Raw genomic sequence first — 13708 nt, 5'->3', positions numbered from 1 at the left:
GGGGCAGTAATATGCATATATTCTGATGCTCGGCTAACAATTGATATGATTGGCCGCTCTCTACAAGAGGCGCTAGATCTCCTCAACAGCCTGACGATATATGCTCTCCCCGATGCTCCATAATGTGATAGAAACAGTGGCCCTGGCCCATGCAGCAAGCCAATGCCGGCTCGATCTTGCCGAGGCGGTGTCAAGGCTAAGGAGACATTTCTCACGCTAACATGCTTTTGTCTCGTATTCCCAATTCGGCACACGACGGTTGCTGCTAAAGTATGTAGCAATTGCAAGAACCGTACTGTGTTTATACTTAGCTTTACTGTGGTATTGCATATTAGGGATACGATCTGAAGTATACCAGATTAGGCAATGTGGAATGCTCTCGTATGTCCAAAAAGACATACGATGTTTGGGAGGAGACTATAGCTAAAGAATAGATATAAGTGAAGGCGTGCCCATGGTGAATGCCAGAAGCCTCTCGTAAAGTATCAAGCAACAAACAGACAGAATATCTCGAAGCATTCAATACAAGTTCTCTATCACAACACATTCGAACTTTAACAGTCGTCACCATGGGAAAGGCAAACAATCTACCCGGCGCTGCGCCCGCGCCCAAGAGCTTGCTTGCCTACCATCGCCAGCTAGCTCCTTCAGCTGCTGTCAAAGTGAGTCCTCTCTGCCTAGGAGGCATGGGATTTGGAACAGCTTGGGAAGGCAGCATGGGCAGTTGTGACAAGAAGACGTCCTTTGAATTGATGGACTATTTCTACAGCCAGGGAGGAACCTTTATCGATACGTGCGTTGCTGCCCAATTAACCGAAATATCAGCAGATACAGTACTAATCTTGAGTCGTCTCAGTGCGGGCAATTACCAGAACGGAGAATCCGAAGAGATCATTGGCGAGTGGATGGCAACCCGAGGCAATCGAGAAGAGATGATCGTGGCCACGAAGTACACATCCGCTTGGCGCTTGGCTGAAGAAGATACAAAGATTCAGTCAAATTTCGGTGGAAATAACAAAAAGTCTTTGGCGGTATCCATCGAGACTAGTCTCAAGAGACTGCAGACATCGTATATTGATCTGGTTAGTATCCATTTTTTTTCAGCAGGCTTTTTCTTCATTCATAGATACGAGAGCTAATCTCAATGTCCAACAGTACTATGTCCATACATGGGACTTTACCACAAGCATCCCAGAGCTGATGCACTCCCTGCACAACCTCGTTGTTGCCGGCAAAGTTCTCTATCTCGGCATCTCCAACACCCCTGCGTGGGTCGTCGCCAAAGCCAACGAGTACGCCCGCCAGAAGGGATTAACTCAATTCTCCGTCTACCAGGGCCATTGGAGTGCGGCCGAGCGAGATATCGAGCGTGATGTTGTCCCCATGTGTGTTGATGAAGGCATTGCCCTCGCTCCCTATGGCGTCTTGGGTATGGGCTACTTCCGCACTTCAGCCCAGCGTGCGGCTGAGAAGGAAGAGGAGAGAGATGGACGCAAGGTCCCTTTCGTCGACAAGCCTCAGAAGACTGCCATGGCTGATGCGCTAGAGAAGATTGCTGTGGCTCGTGGTACAACTATCACCAGCATCGCTTTAGCCTGGGCTCGATTAAAGGCACCATACGTCTTCCCCATTGTGGGAGGTCGTAAGGTTGAACACCTCAAGTCCAACATTGAGGCGCTGGCAATTGATCTTACGGATGAAGAGAAGGAAGCAATTGAAAGTGCTGTGCCCTTCCATCCCGGATACCCTCAGGAAATATTGGGTGGTCCCAAGGGTGCTATGTATCCGTCAGACTTATGGACCACGAAGAGATTGGGTAACTTTGACTGGGTATCGCCGCCACAGGTATGTCGATAAAAACTGAGGAAGACTTTAGACGATGAATACTAACAGCATTTATAGGCACCAAAGCCTCATCCTCTTTAAGGGTCTGGATAACATGTACTGAGAGGACTTCGCTTTAGCCAATCAACAGTAGACCTCTGCACTTACAGGCGAACTGTACACAGCAAAACACAACTAGATATAGGCCAAACTTACAATTGAATTCACCAACAGGTTATTAGTCGCCGAGTCTCTTCATCTTGCTGAGTTCATCCCACTAATCTAAAGTTGTTTCATAACTTGATGAATTGCAGCATCACAACGCCATCTTTGCCATACAAGCCTGTAATTGTATGCAACTAAACGAATAGTACTAAAGCGCTAATACACTGTGTTAGTTACTTCTGCTGACCACTTTTTGCCGTATTGGGGTATTTGGCGTCAGCGAGGAGCGAGCGAGCGAGAGCCGCGGGAAGCATATTTAGAGAGATCTTGAAGACAAACTCTTGGAAGTTCCTTTTCTTTTGCGTAACATCTACTATCAAAATCAATTCCATACAATTACTCATAGCAATGCCTCCGGACGGAAATTTCGGCGTTTTCGCAATCTCCAAGACGGGCGAGAGCCAAATACTTGCAGCTCCACGAGTGGATGACCTTGGCCGAGAACCACGGCAACGGAAGCGACACGCAAAGTCTCGCGCTGGATGCTTGTCATGCAAATCTTCTAGAGTCAAGGTACGACTAAAAATATGCCTATCTCAACTAATATTTCTACAATGACGGATTGGGAAGAAGATGGACATGCCGCTGATGAGTCTGCAGTGTGATGAGATTCGACCTGCCTGCGCGAGATGCGCTGCCAGGAATATACCTTGCCAATATGAGTTTAGCATCATGTCCATGTTGCCAAAGTTCTCACGGCAACAACTCCATCATCAGAGATTCGGGGCGGGCTCCGTTCCCAAGTCCCTCGGTCTCGGTCTCGATTTACCCAGTCTACGGCTCATGCATCACTTTGACCACTACACATCGCCAACCCTAGCTTTCGGCAGTTTAGTATGGAGAGATGGAGTGCTTCCTGTGGCATTGAATGTTAGTTATTGAACCGCACTATCGCTTCTTACGACCCAGCAGTACTGACGCTGTCCAGAATGAAGTTGTCATGCACGCCGTCTTAATGATCTCGGCAGCTCACCAGCGAAGTCTTTCGCCCCACAACGCTGAACATAACAAGTCAATGTCATACCATCTGGATCTAACTCTCTCTGGGTTCAGGGACCTTCTATCGCAAGGCACGGATGGTTTCAATCACGATATTATTATCGCTTGTGCTATGCTTCTCGTGCACTATGCTTGGTCCATGCCGTTCTTTGCATATGAAGATGACAAGATCGACATGACCAGTGAACCCGATAGACTGCTCAAATTTGCAGCTGGTCTCAAAACGGTCATGAAGACCATGAAGGAAGACAAGAGGTACACAAACGGCATCTTCAAGGCCCCCATGTCCTATAACAGCATCGACCAGTTTCGACAATTTGAAGAATCGCTGGCAGAGACCTTTGTCTTCGACGATATCTTTTTCAGCGCACGAACTATGACTTTGACCAACTATGATGGATGCTGTATAGAAGGTCAAGACTTCAACGCCTGTGATCGACTGACGCCGCTGCTCAGAACCATGGATGCCGTATCCAAGGGCCGAGTCATTCACCATTTGATACCGCAGATTCAGGTGTATACTCTCTTCTGGCCCGCCAAAGCATCCAAAGATTTTGAAGAGGACGTGGCGGACAACAAGACTGAGGCTCTGGTCATCATGCTCTGCTTTTATGCCACTGCTTGGCGGCTTCTGTCCGAGGACGTTTGGTGGGCCAAGTCTCGCACAAAGGTCATGTGCGAGTCTATCTATCAATATTTGGATAATAATAAAGATCCAGTATGGGAGGGAGATATTGAGAATGTTCGCCGCTATTTTGGATTCGCGCAGAATAGCGCTGGCAAGTGGACAATCGGAAGTCTAGGATCTATCTCATCCTGCTGAGTTATAAAAGAGATACTTGATGGTGAACAACTTTCAATGGAGGAGTAATGTTGTAATTTCTTCTATTGGATAATATTAATTGAACGTGCGTACTTGAACAGATCTTGCTTAGCAGAGTTCTGCGAGAAACTAGCGAGTCAGTAGAGGCGACAAAAAAATTAATGCGACCACGCCAGGAGTCGAACCTGGAATCTCTAGAGAAGGTGATTGCAACCGAAATCTAGCGCCTTAGCCATTAGGCCACGCGGCCAACTGAACATGTATTGGTCGAACGGAATTAAAGTCTATAGAGTGTTGCAACAATGAATGATCATGCAGCCACCATGCGATACAGAAGCAGCTGAGATGCTATGATGGAGGTAATCGATTTGTCGCTCTGACAGTTAATCTGCACTTTGTCAGAGGTGGCAATCTTGTGCTTTGGTTCAGTTCTGCGGTTGATACAAAAAAGAGGCCAGAGACAAAACCGTCGCCGATTGCCCAATCCGTTATTGATGGTTACATGTAGTAATGGAGGATGCAGCTCTAGCTTTGTTAAACATCTTTAGTTTCATGGCATAAGGAGGCTCACTGATGAAGGGCTTTGTGGTGATGTAAAAAAAAGTTCATTATGTTTCTATTCTACATTCAGCTTCAGACGCACATGTTACATACAATACATACACCATCAACACCGGCAGATTCTAAAATTACAAGTAAAAATATATCCAAACATCACCAAAAGAAGAAGTATACATCGAAAGAAATATTTCCTTGTCTATTTTGATTGCCGTCCTTGACTCATAGATCCATGTCCAGTAGACGTTTCTCAATGGTCCTCTACATTCTCATCTCTCCCCGGGTACATGATATCTTGAACAACAACTGCTCGGGCGTGGTTGTACAAGACAAAGAAGAACATGACGAGCATGCAAATACTCATTCCTGTGGTGACCCACTGAAAGCTGGAACTTATCAGCTCCTTTGCGATAGAAATTGTTGCCAGCGTAAAGCCTGTGTTGGGAAACACCATAGCCCACCAGCCAAGGTGAAAGTATTTGGGGGGCGACGAAATAACAGCAACGACGGCAATACCAAACCACCAAAAGCTAAGCGCCCAGAGAGAGATCGCTACTAGAACAGCCACTACCTTGATGACGCTCTTGTCAATGGCCAGCTCCTCAACACTGTCGGGGACACCATTGGCCATGCCGATTAAGGCCAAGGCAGTGAAAGATGGTGGACCAACACACATGAAAAGGCCAGGTCGGTGCTCTCGGTTAGGAAGACCAGATTGGATCAACCTTCCAATCATATGGGCGTACATCAATATGGCCACTGACATTCCGAGGCCTTGGCACGTAAGTCCAGCTACTAGAATCGGCATGGCTGCGATTTCAGGTTGTGTTGCCGCAATAACAGACGCAATTGTTCCCGAGAGCATGATGGGGAAGATTGGCAAGATCAAGGTCGGCATAAAGTTCTGCAAGCTGAGGTGATGAGCCGCAAAGACATAACTGTATTGGCCGATGGCCAGCACTGATGTCAAAGCGACATACACCCAAAAAGCAGCTTGTATGACCCATTCTAGTACGACGTGATCGTCTGGTATGGCGTATCGTTGGGTACTTGTAATGATTGTAGCGATGGAGAGAAAGAATGTCGGAAAGAAGAAGCCTTCCCTTGGGTGGGTAAGTGACCGAACCAGCTCACCCGTGTGTAGTAAGAAGCGAGCAGTCATGGTCATTGTGATGAGTGAAAATATAATAAGGTTGATGATGTAAACAACTAAGCCCACAGTCTTCAGACCAGTGAACTGATTGGGTTGTGCGAATATGAGCAAGGAGAGACCGCCAGTGCTCATGGGGAAAGTATACCAGGCCCATGTGAAGTGTTGAAGTCTCTGTCGAATAGGTAGTTTCGGCCGGTTCGGGTCATAGATGTCAATGGCTTGAGATGAATGTTTTTTCTCGCTGATTGTATGTTCCTCGTCGTCGGGGACGGGAGTGTTCGTTCGTGTGACATCGCCAGAGAAGGATCGTGTGTGATTACTGAAGCTGGATTCAAGTCGCCCACCCTCAACATCGTCGTTGTCAGAAGGAACGAATTGTCTTGAGAGTTCCCGTCCATTTGGTTCATATATCTCAGGAGTGGGCAAGCTATCCCAGGCCTGAGAGGGCGATAGATGAGCCATGCCTAGCAGCGTAGTGCAAATATGAGGTTAGACAAAGGCCGAAAGGATAGGACTCGCTAGAAAGATGTCTAGAATAATAGAAGATTCTGTTTGCCAGGCCTCGAATATGTCGAGGACCTTCATATCTAAGTACTCGAATCACCCCAGCCCGGCTCCGTTTGCTTTGGCCCAGGGACGAAATCCAAGCCCCCGGCGACTCCCTGATAGTGCCCCATAGACCATATGGCTGCGCACAAAAAGCTGACGCAACAAGCGTGTGGCCAAGAGGTCGCAATCAAGTTTATCCTCTACCAAGAATGTCTCATTTCGATAAGTTTGCTGGCGGCAACAAGCTACATCGGCTATTCCGCTGGAGCTCTGCCATGTATCAAGTATCGCGACCCATGTAAGTCGGGGCTTCGCAGACCCGGGCCTGGCGCCGGCACTTGCGCCGCCCTTAAAAGCCGATCCCACTAATCGGCAGTAGAGTAGGAGATGGTATGTTGGGTATCAATTCCATTAGCGAGACGGCCTGCTAGGAGACTTTCAGGGGTTGTGTGATCTGCAAGGCAGAACTGGTATCCGTACTCTGAATCGACAACAAGTTGGATATCCGCAAACCCCTTTGCCGCCCTGTCACGGACCGGGCAGGGATTTCTAACGTTGATAATGGACCAACAAAATGGTAAAACTGCACGTATCCGTACCCTATCATGGTTCTTCAGCGTGCTGGAGCCGGGGTCTACTCCAGTAAATTCCATCTGCGGTGAGGCTATTTGCTTTGACAGGTATGGTTTGATTCAATGTGGTCCCATTATTGGGCATCTGCGCCAAGACATGACATTTTACCCAATATCCATGAACGACGCAAGTTAAAGCGCAAAGTGTATAGCCACCCAGGGTCTTGTAACGCAGACTCGTCGATCCATGGAGCAATCTAGTCATACGTGAAATATCCACATTATAAACTTGGCAGTTAAAAATTTTGCGACGCATTTTAGAATGATTATGCTTGAGAGAAGCTCCCGAAGCGTGGCACCGGGGTAGTGGGGGGGGAAATGGTGAGCCCTGGTATTATAAGCGGATGCCTGCAGATTCTCGGTCGGCCGAGGACACAAGCATCGGCAATGCCAAACAATGAACTGTTTGCAGCTCGTAAGAATGGCCACTTAGAGAGAAAGATTCCGCCTGCTCTACTTGTGTGTATGTACTTGGCAGCCGTCTCTTGGCACTTGGCTAGCCGGGATCCCGAGAACTTGAATTGAACTGCGGAGCTGTAATAAAACTCGAGTCCGAGTCCACGGATAATCCGGGAAAATACAAACAAAACAAGTATATACATTTTCATGATTACATTTACTATCTTCGTGCGGACTATAGATCCAATGTCTTGGTTGCGCTCAGGACATGAGGCTGTAAGGGTGCAGCTGAGACAGATTGCTCGTAAAAACGAGAAGATCCGAGCTGGCATTGTAAGTGCAGTCAAGGGTCTTGAGTCAAGCATATTCTTGGTAGCAGCTTTTGCTCCCAGTTAGCGCGAGAGAGAATGAGACAATCGACCAAACACTGCCTCTTTGCATTGCCCACTCAATTCGACAAGATATGATGAATGTGAGACCAGCAACGGATGCGCTTCTGTCCAGTCATTTTGTGTATACGGCATTTTTAGCTCGGCAGTCAACCACCCTGCTGTATATCCTAACGAATCGATCTTGTATCTATTTACTGCCGGATAAAGTTAACCAATGGCGTAGTTGAAACGCAGAACGCCTTACAGTCCGGCGATTCTGCCATTGTTTCACCCAAAAATAGACGACGGACGTCTATAGAGATCTGACGCGGCTTGGGCTTGGCAACTCTAATTTCGATGTACGGATCTGCATAGGCTATCTCGACTTGGCGCTGCCGTATAAAACTCTTATCGCCAAGCGACTCTGCTCAGCCTCTACGGAATTACGCATCACCGTAACAACGGAAAGGGGGTGGTTGATATGTGACGAGCATCTGTATCATTGCCCTTGCCCATGTGTGCAGTGGAGCAAATCTTGATAACGAACGTGGGAAATTAGGTAAAACATTCAAGAGTTTGACTTTAGTTTCGATTCCGTTTTTTTATCTCCTCTCTGTCAATACCTCTTGCATACACTTGCTATATATAGAAGGCGCCTCTGATGAGATAGAGAGATTTCTATTTTCGATGAGCTGCGTGAAAAGTTTTCCTATCTTATATAAGGATCTCGACATATCTGATACGTCTTCTACATCAATATTGTATCGTCTACATTAATCGGAACGCCAATCATAATCGTCTTATCATCATTATACTTCAACTTCCTAAGTGCTCATCTCGTACTTGCTTCTCGCCCTCAGCTTCTCCCCATATGCCCTAAAGAACCAAGGAATCGGCGCCATCACCAATGTCACAAAGCCCAGAATGCTCGTAGCCCATCCCGCCCCAAGATTCTCGTACATCTGTAACGCAAAGAGGGGAAACACAGCAGACAGTAAGTAGCGACTGAACATCATGGATCCTGATGCGGATGCTCCATAAAGCGGACCATACGCATCCAGCATGAAGAGATTAGCGCCCGCATAGACAAGAAGAGATGACAGCATAACAAGGCCTTGGAAGATAATTGGCACAATCCAGTGTACGTGGTAATGCACCGTCCAGCCAACAATGAAGAGACAGATTGGCAGCATAATGCTCCCAATCAGAGCCGACATGAGACGATTCTCTGAGGGGAGTGGCTCATCGTCATCATGATGAAGCTGCCACTCTGTCAAACGCTTTTGGTAAGAGAAAAGATCGATCAGAATCAGGGGCGCTGCTGCAAGAGCTGTGCCGCACATCAACCCCAAATACGACAACGGCTCACTCTCCGCCGACCATCCATAGTAGTGCCTGAATATCCACGGCACAGACACGACAAACGTATACAAAAGACCAAACAGGAAGCCGTTATACACGCTTACTAGTGTGACAATTGGCTCCGTAAATAACATGTGCAGAGGCCGCTGGATCAGAGTCGTGAAGAAGTATCTGAACGCTCGCCCCGGTGATGTTCTCTGGGACGCCGAGTCACGCAGCCCCAGGCGCGTAGCTCGTCGTTTGAGAATCACCTTCTTGTACGTCTCGCGAGTGAAGCACACAGGGATGTAAAACGCAACCGTAATGAAGATGGAGATCCACTGCGTCCATTGCCACGGCTTGACAAGCAAGACAAATCCTCCAATTAACGGTCCAAAAGCAGCACCAAACGACGGCACAGCATAGTAACCGCCCAGACTGACACCCCGATACCGCGGAGGCGTAAAATCGAGCAGCGTGGCCGGCGCATTGTTGATCAGGGGCGAGGCGAACACACCGGCAAAGAAGCGACAGGCCGTCAACCCAGCTATTGAGCGACTGAAACCGGATCCGAGCATGAACAGCACAAAGACTGGGGTTGAGAGCATGAAGACGGATTTGCGGCCGTAAGTCTCTGAAAGTGGTGCGCCGACCATGGGCCCAAAGGCAAGCCCTAGATTGTACAGCGAAAGGGGCAGGACAGCGACAATGCGGCTGCAGTGGAGGGCTGAGGCGACGGCGTCTTGTGCGGGCGCATACATTGATCCAGCTACAGTTCCAATCATGGCTAGCATAGTGATGGCAATGGTGCTGAAGATGCGCAAAGCGGCAGAGAAGTTGCGAGGGTTGTCTGGGTCGTCGGGTCCGGTCCAGTCGTAGGCAGCGTTGATAGTAGGCGGGAGGATAATGTTGGGCTCTTCATACAGATCCCGCTCCTGACGCTGGCCCTGTTTCTCATCTTGTCGAAAATCATTCGCTGAATTTGGCGTTTTATCGTTGGGTATTTGCGATATCGTCTCATCTCGTGGATCATGGGACGGTGGTGAGCGATTAATCACGTCTTCCATATTGTAGGTCGATTGCCTTGAGCCGTCTCCTATCAATCCGGAGCAACCGCTTTAAAATTTCTCATCGGTTTCGTAATGACACTTTGAAACTCATATCCCATCCAGCCTATGATTTCTCCCCTCTGACTTGTCCTGTGATATGTTCTTTCTTTGAGCGCATACCATACGAAACCACTCAACAGTCCAACACACATGCACTCGATGTCGAAGAGTAATACAGCGATGGTTTGGAAAAAAGAAAAGGTTCTTATAAATAGATAGAGAAAACGGGAGGGATCTGCATCCTTTTAGCAACCAGAATACATAAACAGAGTTCTTACCACGCCGATAATTCATCGGATCAAGTACCGAATTCCCGGCGAAAAATCGTCAAATCTCCGCACCCGGCTTCGGCGCCCCAGAAAATTATCCCGGGAGTCTGACATTAAACTCTGCCTAAACCAGTCAAATTAGCCGTTATGCTCTTCTTTTCCACTTGCCGCAAATCCAAATCGCCGTTTACGTAAATAAATACCAGCTTCTCCAAAGACGAAGCATATAAGTCATCGATGAGATATAGTATGGAGAGAGAAGAGAAATTTTTGAAATGATTCATTATATATATATTAGGTATCATATATTGCTACACTTATTTTTGGTATCATATCCCAGACCCTGCTAGAAAGCATCACACACATCTGTACGTCAAAAGAAAAAGGGAAATTTAAGGCTCCTCGTCGGCCTCCTTGCCCAGACCAGGTTGGTTCTGGCCAATGAACTCGGACTTCTTGAGCATGTTCCACTTGTCCTCGTCAGAGTCGAGGTGACGGAAGCAGAGCCAGAAGGCAGCACCACCAACGAAGGCAATGCAGGCAACAGCGGTGTAGTTCCAGACCAGCAGAGGGTCATCGGACAGAGGAGTGAAGGCCTCGCCAATAGCGGCAGAGATGGCGCTCATGAACAGGTTGACAGACATGACGAGAGACTTCATGTTCTCGGGGGCCTTGGAGTAGGCATACTCGTAGGATGTGACGTTGGCGAAGATTTCGGCGAAACCAATTAGGATGTAGGGCAAGCACTGGGCCCAGACATTGATAGGAGCAGGAGGGCAGAGCTCCTCCTCGCCGTCGACGATGATGGTGCCGTTGGCGTGATCACCGCAAGGGCTCATCTTGTAGATGTAGTGCTGCATGACGGCAGAGGCAACCATGGAGAGAGAGGCAATGAAGAAACCAGTGGTCATACGCTTGATGGGGGTGAAAGCAACGCCAATCTTGCGGAGACCAGGGTACAGGAGGTGGTCGATGAGGGGAATCATGATGACAATGGAGATGGGGTTGAGGTTCTGGATAATGTCGTTGGGGACACCATGCAGCTCCATGGTACCAGCCTGGATGGTCAGGTTACCAGTCATCTGGTTGTAGGCCAGGAAGAAGACGGGCAGGAAGAGGAAGACCTTGCAGGCCATGAGACCACGGCGGACCTCGTCAACCCAGGCATCGTCATAGGTCATCCACTTGGGTCGCTCAGCAATGGCGATGCGAGAGGGGCGAACAACATCCCAGTCGATCTTGAAGAAGCCCTTTGACCTTCTGCGGGCATAGAAGAACATCTGCATGAACTTCTGGAGCAGAGAGCCGGTGGGAGGCTGCAGGCGGTAGTTCTTCTTCTGGCTCCACAGGACGACGGGGGCGAGGAGGAACATGCCGGTAGGGATGAGGAAAGCAACCCAGAAACCGACGTACTTCTCAACGTAGACCATGGCAATCTGACCGGCAAGAGATCCGATGTTGATGGCAAAGTAGAAGTAGAGGAAGATACGAGTGTTGGTGACGGCAGGGTCGATGATGACCTTCTCGCCAGAGGCAAGGGTCTCGACGCGCATGCGTCTATCTTCGTTCTGATCGGCAAGCAGGGGAGAGACGTTGGCCTTGAAGAAACCAGTACCAACGCAAAGGCAGATGAGACCAATGATGAAGGCGGCAAAGGCACTGTCCTTCTTCACGATAACACCAGGAGCGGCAGAGGCGACGAGAATGACGTGGGCAATGGTGGAGATACCAATGGCAAGGTGAAGAGTCCAGAAACGACCCATGCGAGCATCAGCAATCCAGGCACTGTTTGTGACGTGTAAGTAACCAAACATTTGCACGACAGAGTAGACAAGTCAGAAGCTTACCCAACGAGAGGCATGATGTAGGCAAAGAACTGGTTGAACAAGCTGATACCCTGAGCAGCCTTGGGACCCATTCCCAGGGCACCGGGGCGGCCATCAGGAGCAGAACCAGTGGTTGATCCCGGAGGAAGAGGGCGGTTCACAAAGTTTGTGTACAGGACGGAAGATCCGTAGTAGGAGAAACGCTCGCAAAGCTCAACGAAGGCAATGGTGTACATGCTCCACTTGATCTTTCCGGAGACACGGCGCAGAGTGCGCAGCTCTTCCTCGGTAGGGAAGTCATCGTAGTCCTCGTCGCCTCGGACGTCGATAGCGTGAGGGGTCTTGTCGTCAAAGCCAGCCGCGCGGTGGTCGGCCTCAGCAATGACATCAACGTCGAGGTTGGCGGCGTTGCTCATGGTGAAGGTAGGTTGAAGGGAACCTGGCGAGCTTCTAAGTGGCTCGAATTGACGACCCAGCAAATGAAGTGGGCAAGAGACGGACGGGCTTCGCAGCACAAGGAGAAGGAAAAAGAAGCCATTGAGTGTGAGGCCAAAGGGTTCACTTATATAGAAAACCCGAGTCAATGGGGGTTGAGACAATTAGTTGGCTGCGGAACAGATACCCCAAACCATGCCATGTGCTGACCTGGCCTTGTTCGTCCCCGTATCGTATCTTGCTCTCCTGGTATGGAGGCGAAACGAGGTTAAACCTTGTTACTAGTGTTAGTTGCTCCTGTACTACAAGAGGCAACACGCCAAGCACACCACATCAACGCCGGTCGATATGCTCTCGGGCCAAGACTAGCAGCCGCCGGAGGGCGATACCACTTCAGGCGAAGCCTGTGGCAACTAAACAAAAGATCCCGGACCAATGCCGGGGCCACCAGGCAAGAAAGGGTCCAAGTGGAGGTGGCGAGACGCCAGATTGATAGTGAAGAGGTGTGGAATTTACACGAGCTAATGCGGAGCGCATGGCATGGCGAATTGCCCGGATTGATACTTGTCGATTGGGGCCACTGACCGCCAGCATCGCCATGCTTCCAGTCCCTCTCGCCAAGGATGCTTGCACCCATACTCGTACGGCTTGTCTGTATCCCCCACAATGTAACGACGCCTGCAACCCAACGCTGTCTCCTCGGTTATTTTAGACTCACATGCCGTTGTTGGTTCCACGGCTGATGCTGATCGAGGCTGTGTGGCCTCGTCCTGTCCGAGGCCCCAGCCTAGATCTCTGCTACACGCAGGAACAGGCAAAGGCAAATCGATGCATCAATGCCCGCAAGGCTCTCGCTCATGCTTCCAAAACGACCCAGCGAGTTGGCGCGCCAGACTAGCTGCCTAGCACCAGTTCCAGGTTCGTCGACGCAGAGCAAACAATGGATCTCCTTGGGGGAAGCACACGACAAGCCATGTGATGGCGGCGGGGCAGCGACAGATAGCCTGCTTGGCATCTAAGCGATGACACAGATATTGAGCCTGGCGAATAATCGCTATCTTATTTCTTGGCTGATGTCGCCGAGATCGATTACCTGCGTCCTGATGCGAATCTTCTACGAGAAAACAAGCATCCGCAAGCGTTGTGGCCCCCAGGATGGATTCGGACGCATGCGATCGCCATCGTTTGCTGAGCC

At 49.3% G+C, this 13708-nt stretch overlaps 5 protein-coding genes across 5 annotated transcripts; 2 read left to right on the top strand and 3 right to left on the bottom strand.

Annotated features, from left to right (window-relative positions):
• Positions 1 to 569: 569 nt before the first annotated feature.
• T069G_09310 (aldo/keto reductase family domain-containing protein) lies at positions 570 to 1926 on the top strand (the record flags this gene model as incomplete). The annotated part of the gene is made up of 5 exons (XM_056176520.1): positions 570 to 793; positions 857 to 938; positions 996 to 1082; positions 1156 to 1845; positions 1903 to 1926. 5 exons carry the CDS (start codon positions 570 to 572, stop codon positions 1924 to 1926), a joined length of 1107 nt encoding a protein of 368 aa, XP_056024998.1.
• A 471-nt stretch (positions 1927 to 2397) lies between these two features.
• On the top strand, positions 2398 to 3871 carry T069G_09309 (fungal specific transcription factor domain-containing protein; the record flags this gene model as incomplete). The annotated part of the gene is made up of 3 exons (XM_056176519.1): positions 2398 to 2562; positions 2650 to 2919; positions 2978 to 3871. 3 exons carry the CDS (start codon positions 2398 to 2400, stop codon positions 3869 to 3871), a joined length of 1329 nt encoding a protein of 442 aa, XP_056024997.1.
• Positions 3872 to 4679: 808 nt separating this feature from the next.
• On the bottom strand, positions 4680 to 6044 carry T069G_09308 (voltage-dependent anion channel domain-containing protein; the record flags this gene model as incomplete). The annotated part of the gene is made up of 1 exon (XM_056176518.1): positions 4680 to 6044. The coding sequence occupies one exon, from the start codon at positions 6042 to 6044 to the stop codon at positions 4680 to 4682; it is 1365 nt and encodes a 454-aa protein (XP_056024996.1).
• Positions 6045 to 8357: 2313 nt separating this feature from the next.
• On the bottom strand, positions 8358 to 9941 carry T069G_09307 (major facilitator superfamily domain-containing protein; the record flags this gene model as incomplete). The annotated part of the gene is made up of 1 exon (XM_056176517.1): positions 8358 to 9941. The coding sequence occupies one exon, from the start codon at positions 9939 to 9941 to the stop codon at positions 8358 to 8360; it is 1584 nt and encodes a 527-aa protein (XP_056024995.1).
• Positions 9942 to 10644: 703 nt separating this feature from the next.
• Positions 10645 to 12494, bottom strand: T069G_09306 (POT family domain-containing protein; the record flags this gene model as incomplete). Its single annotated transcript, XM_056176516.1, has 2 exons — positions 10645 to 12037; positions 12100 to 12494. The coding sequence occupies 2 exons, from the start codon at positions 12492 to 12494 to the stop codon at positions 10645 to 10647; spliced, it is 1788 nt and encodes a 595-aa protein (XP_056024994.1).
• Positions 12495 to 13708: the final 1214 nt, after the last annotated feature.

Source organism: Trichoderma breve, chromosome 6 (assembly GCF_028502605.1).
Source record: "Trichoderma breve strain T069 chromosome 6, whole genome shotgun sequence".
NCBI classification, from domain to species: domain Eukaryota; kingdom Fungi; phylum Ascomycota; class Sordariomycetes; order Hypocreales; family Hypocreaceae; genus Trichoderma; species Trichoderma breve.
This window is presented reverse-complemented; position numbering and strand designations above follow the sequence as displayed.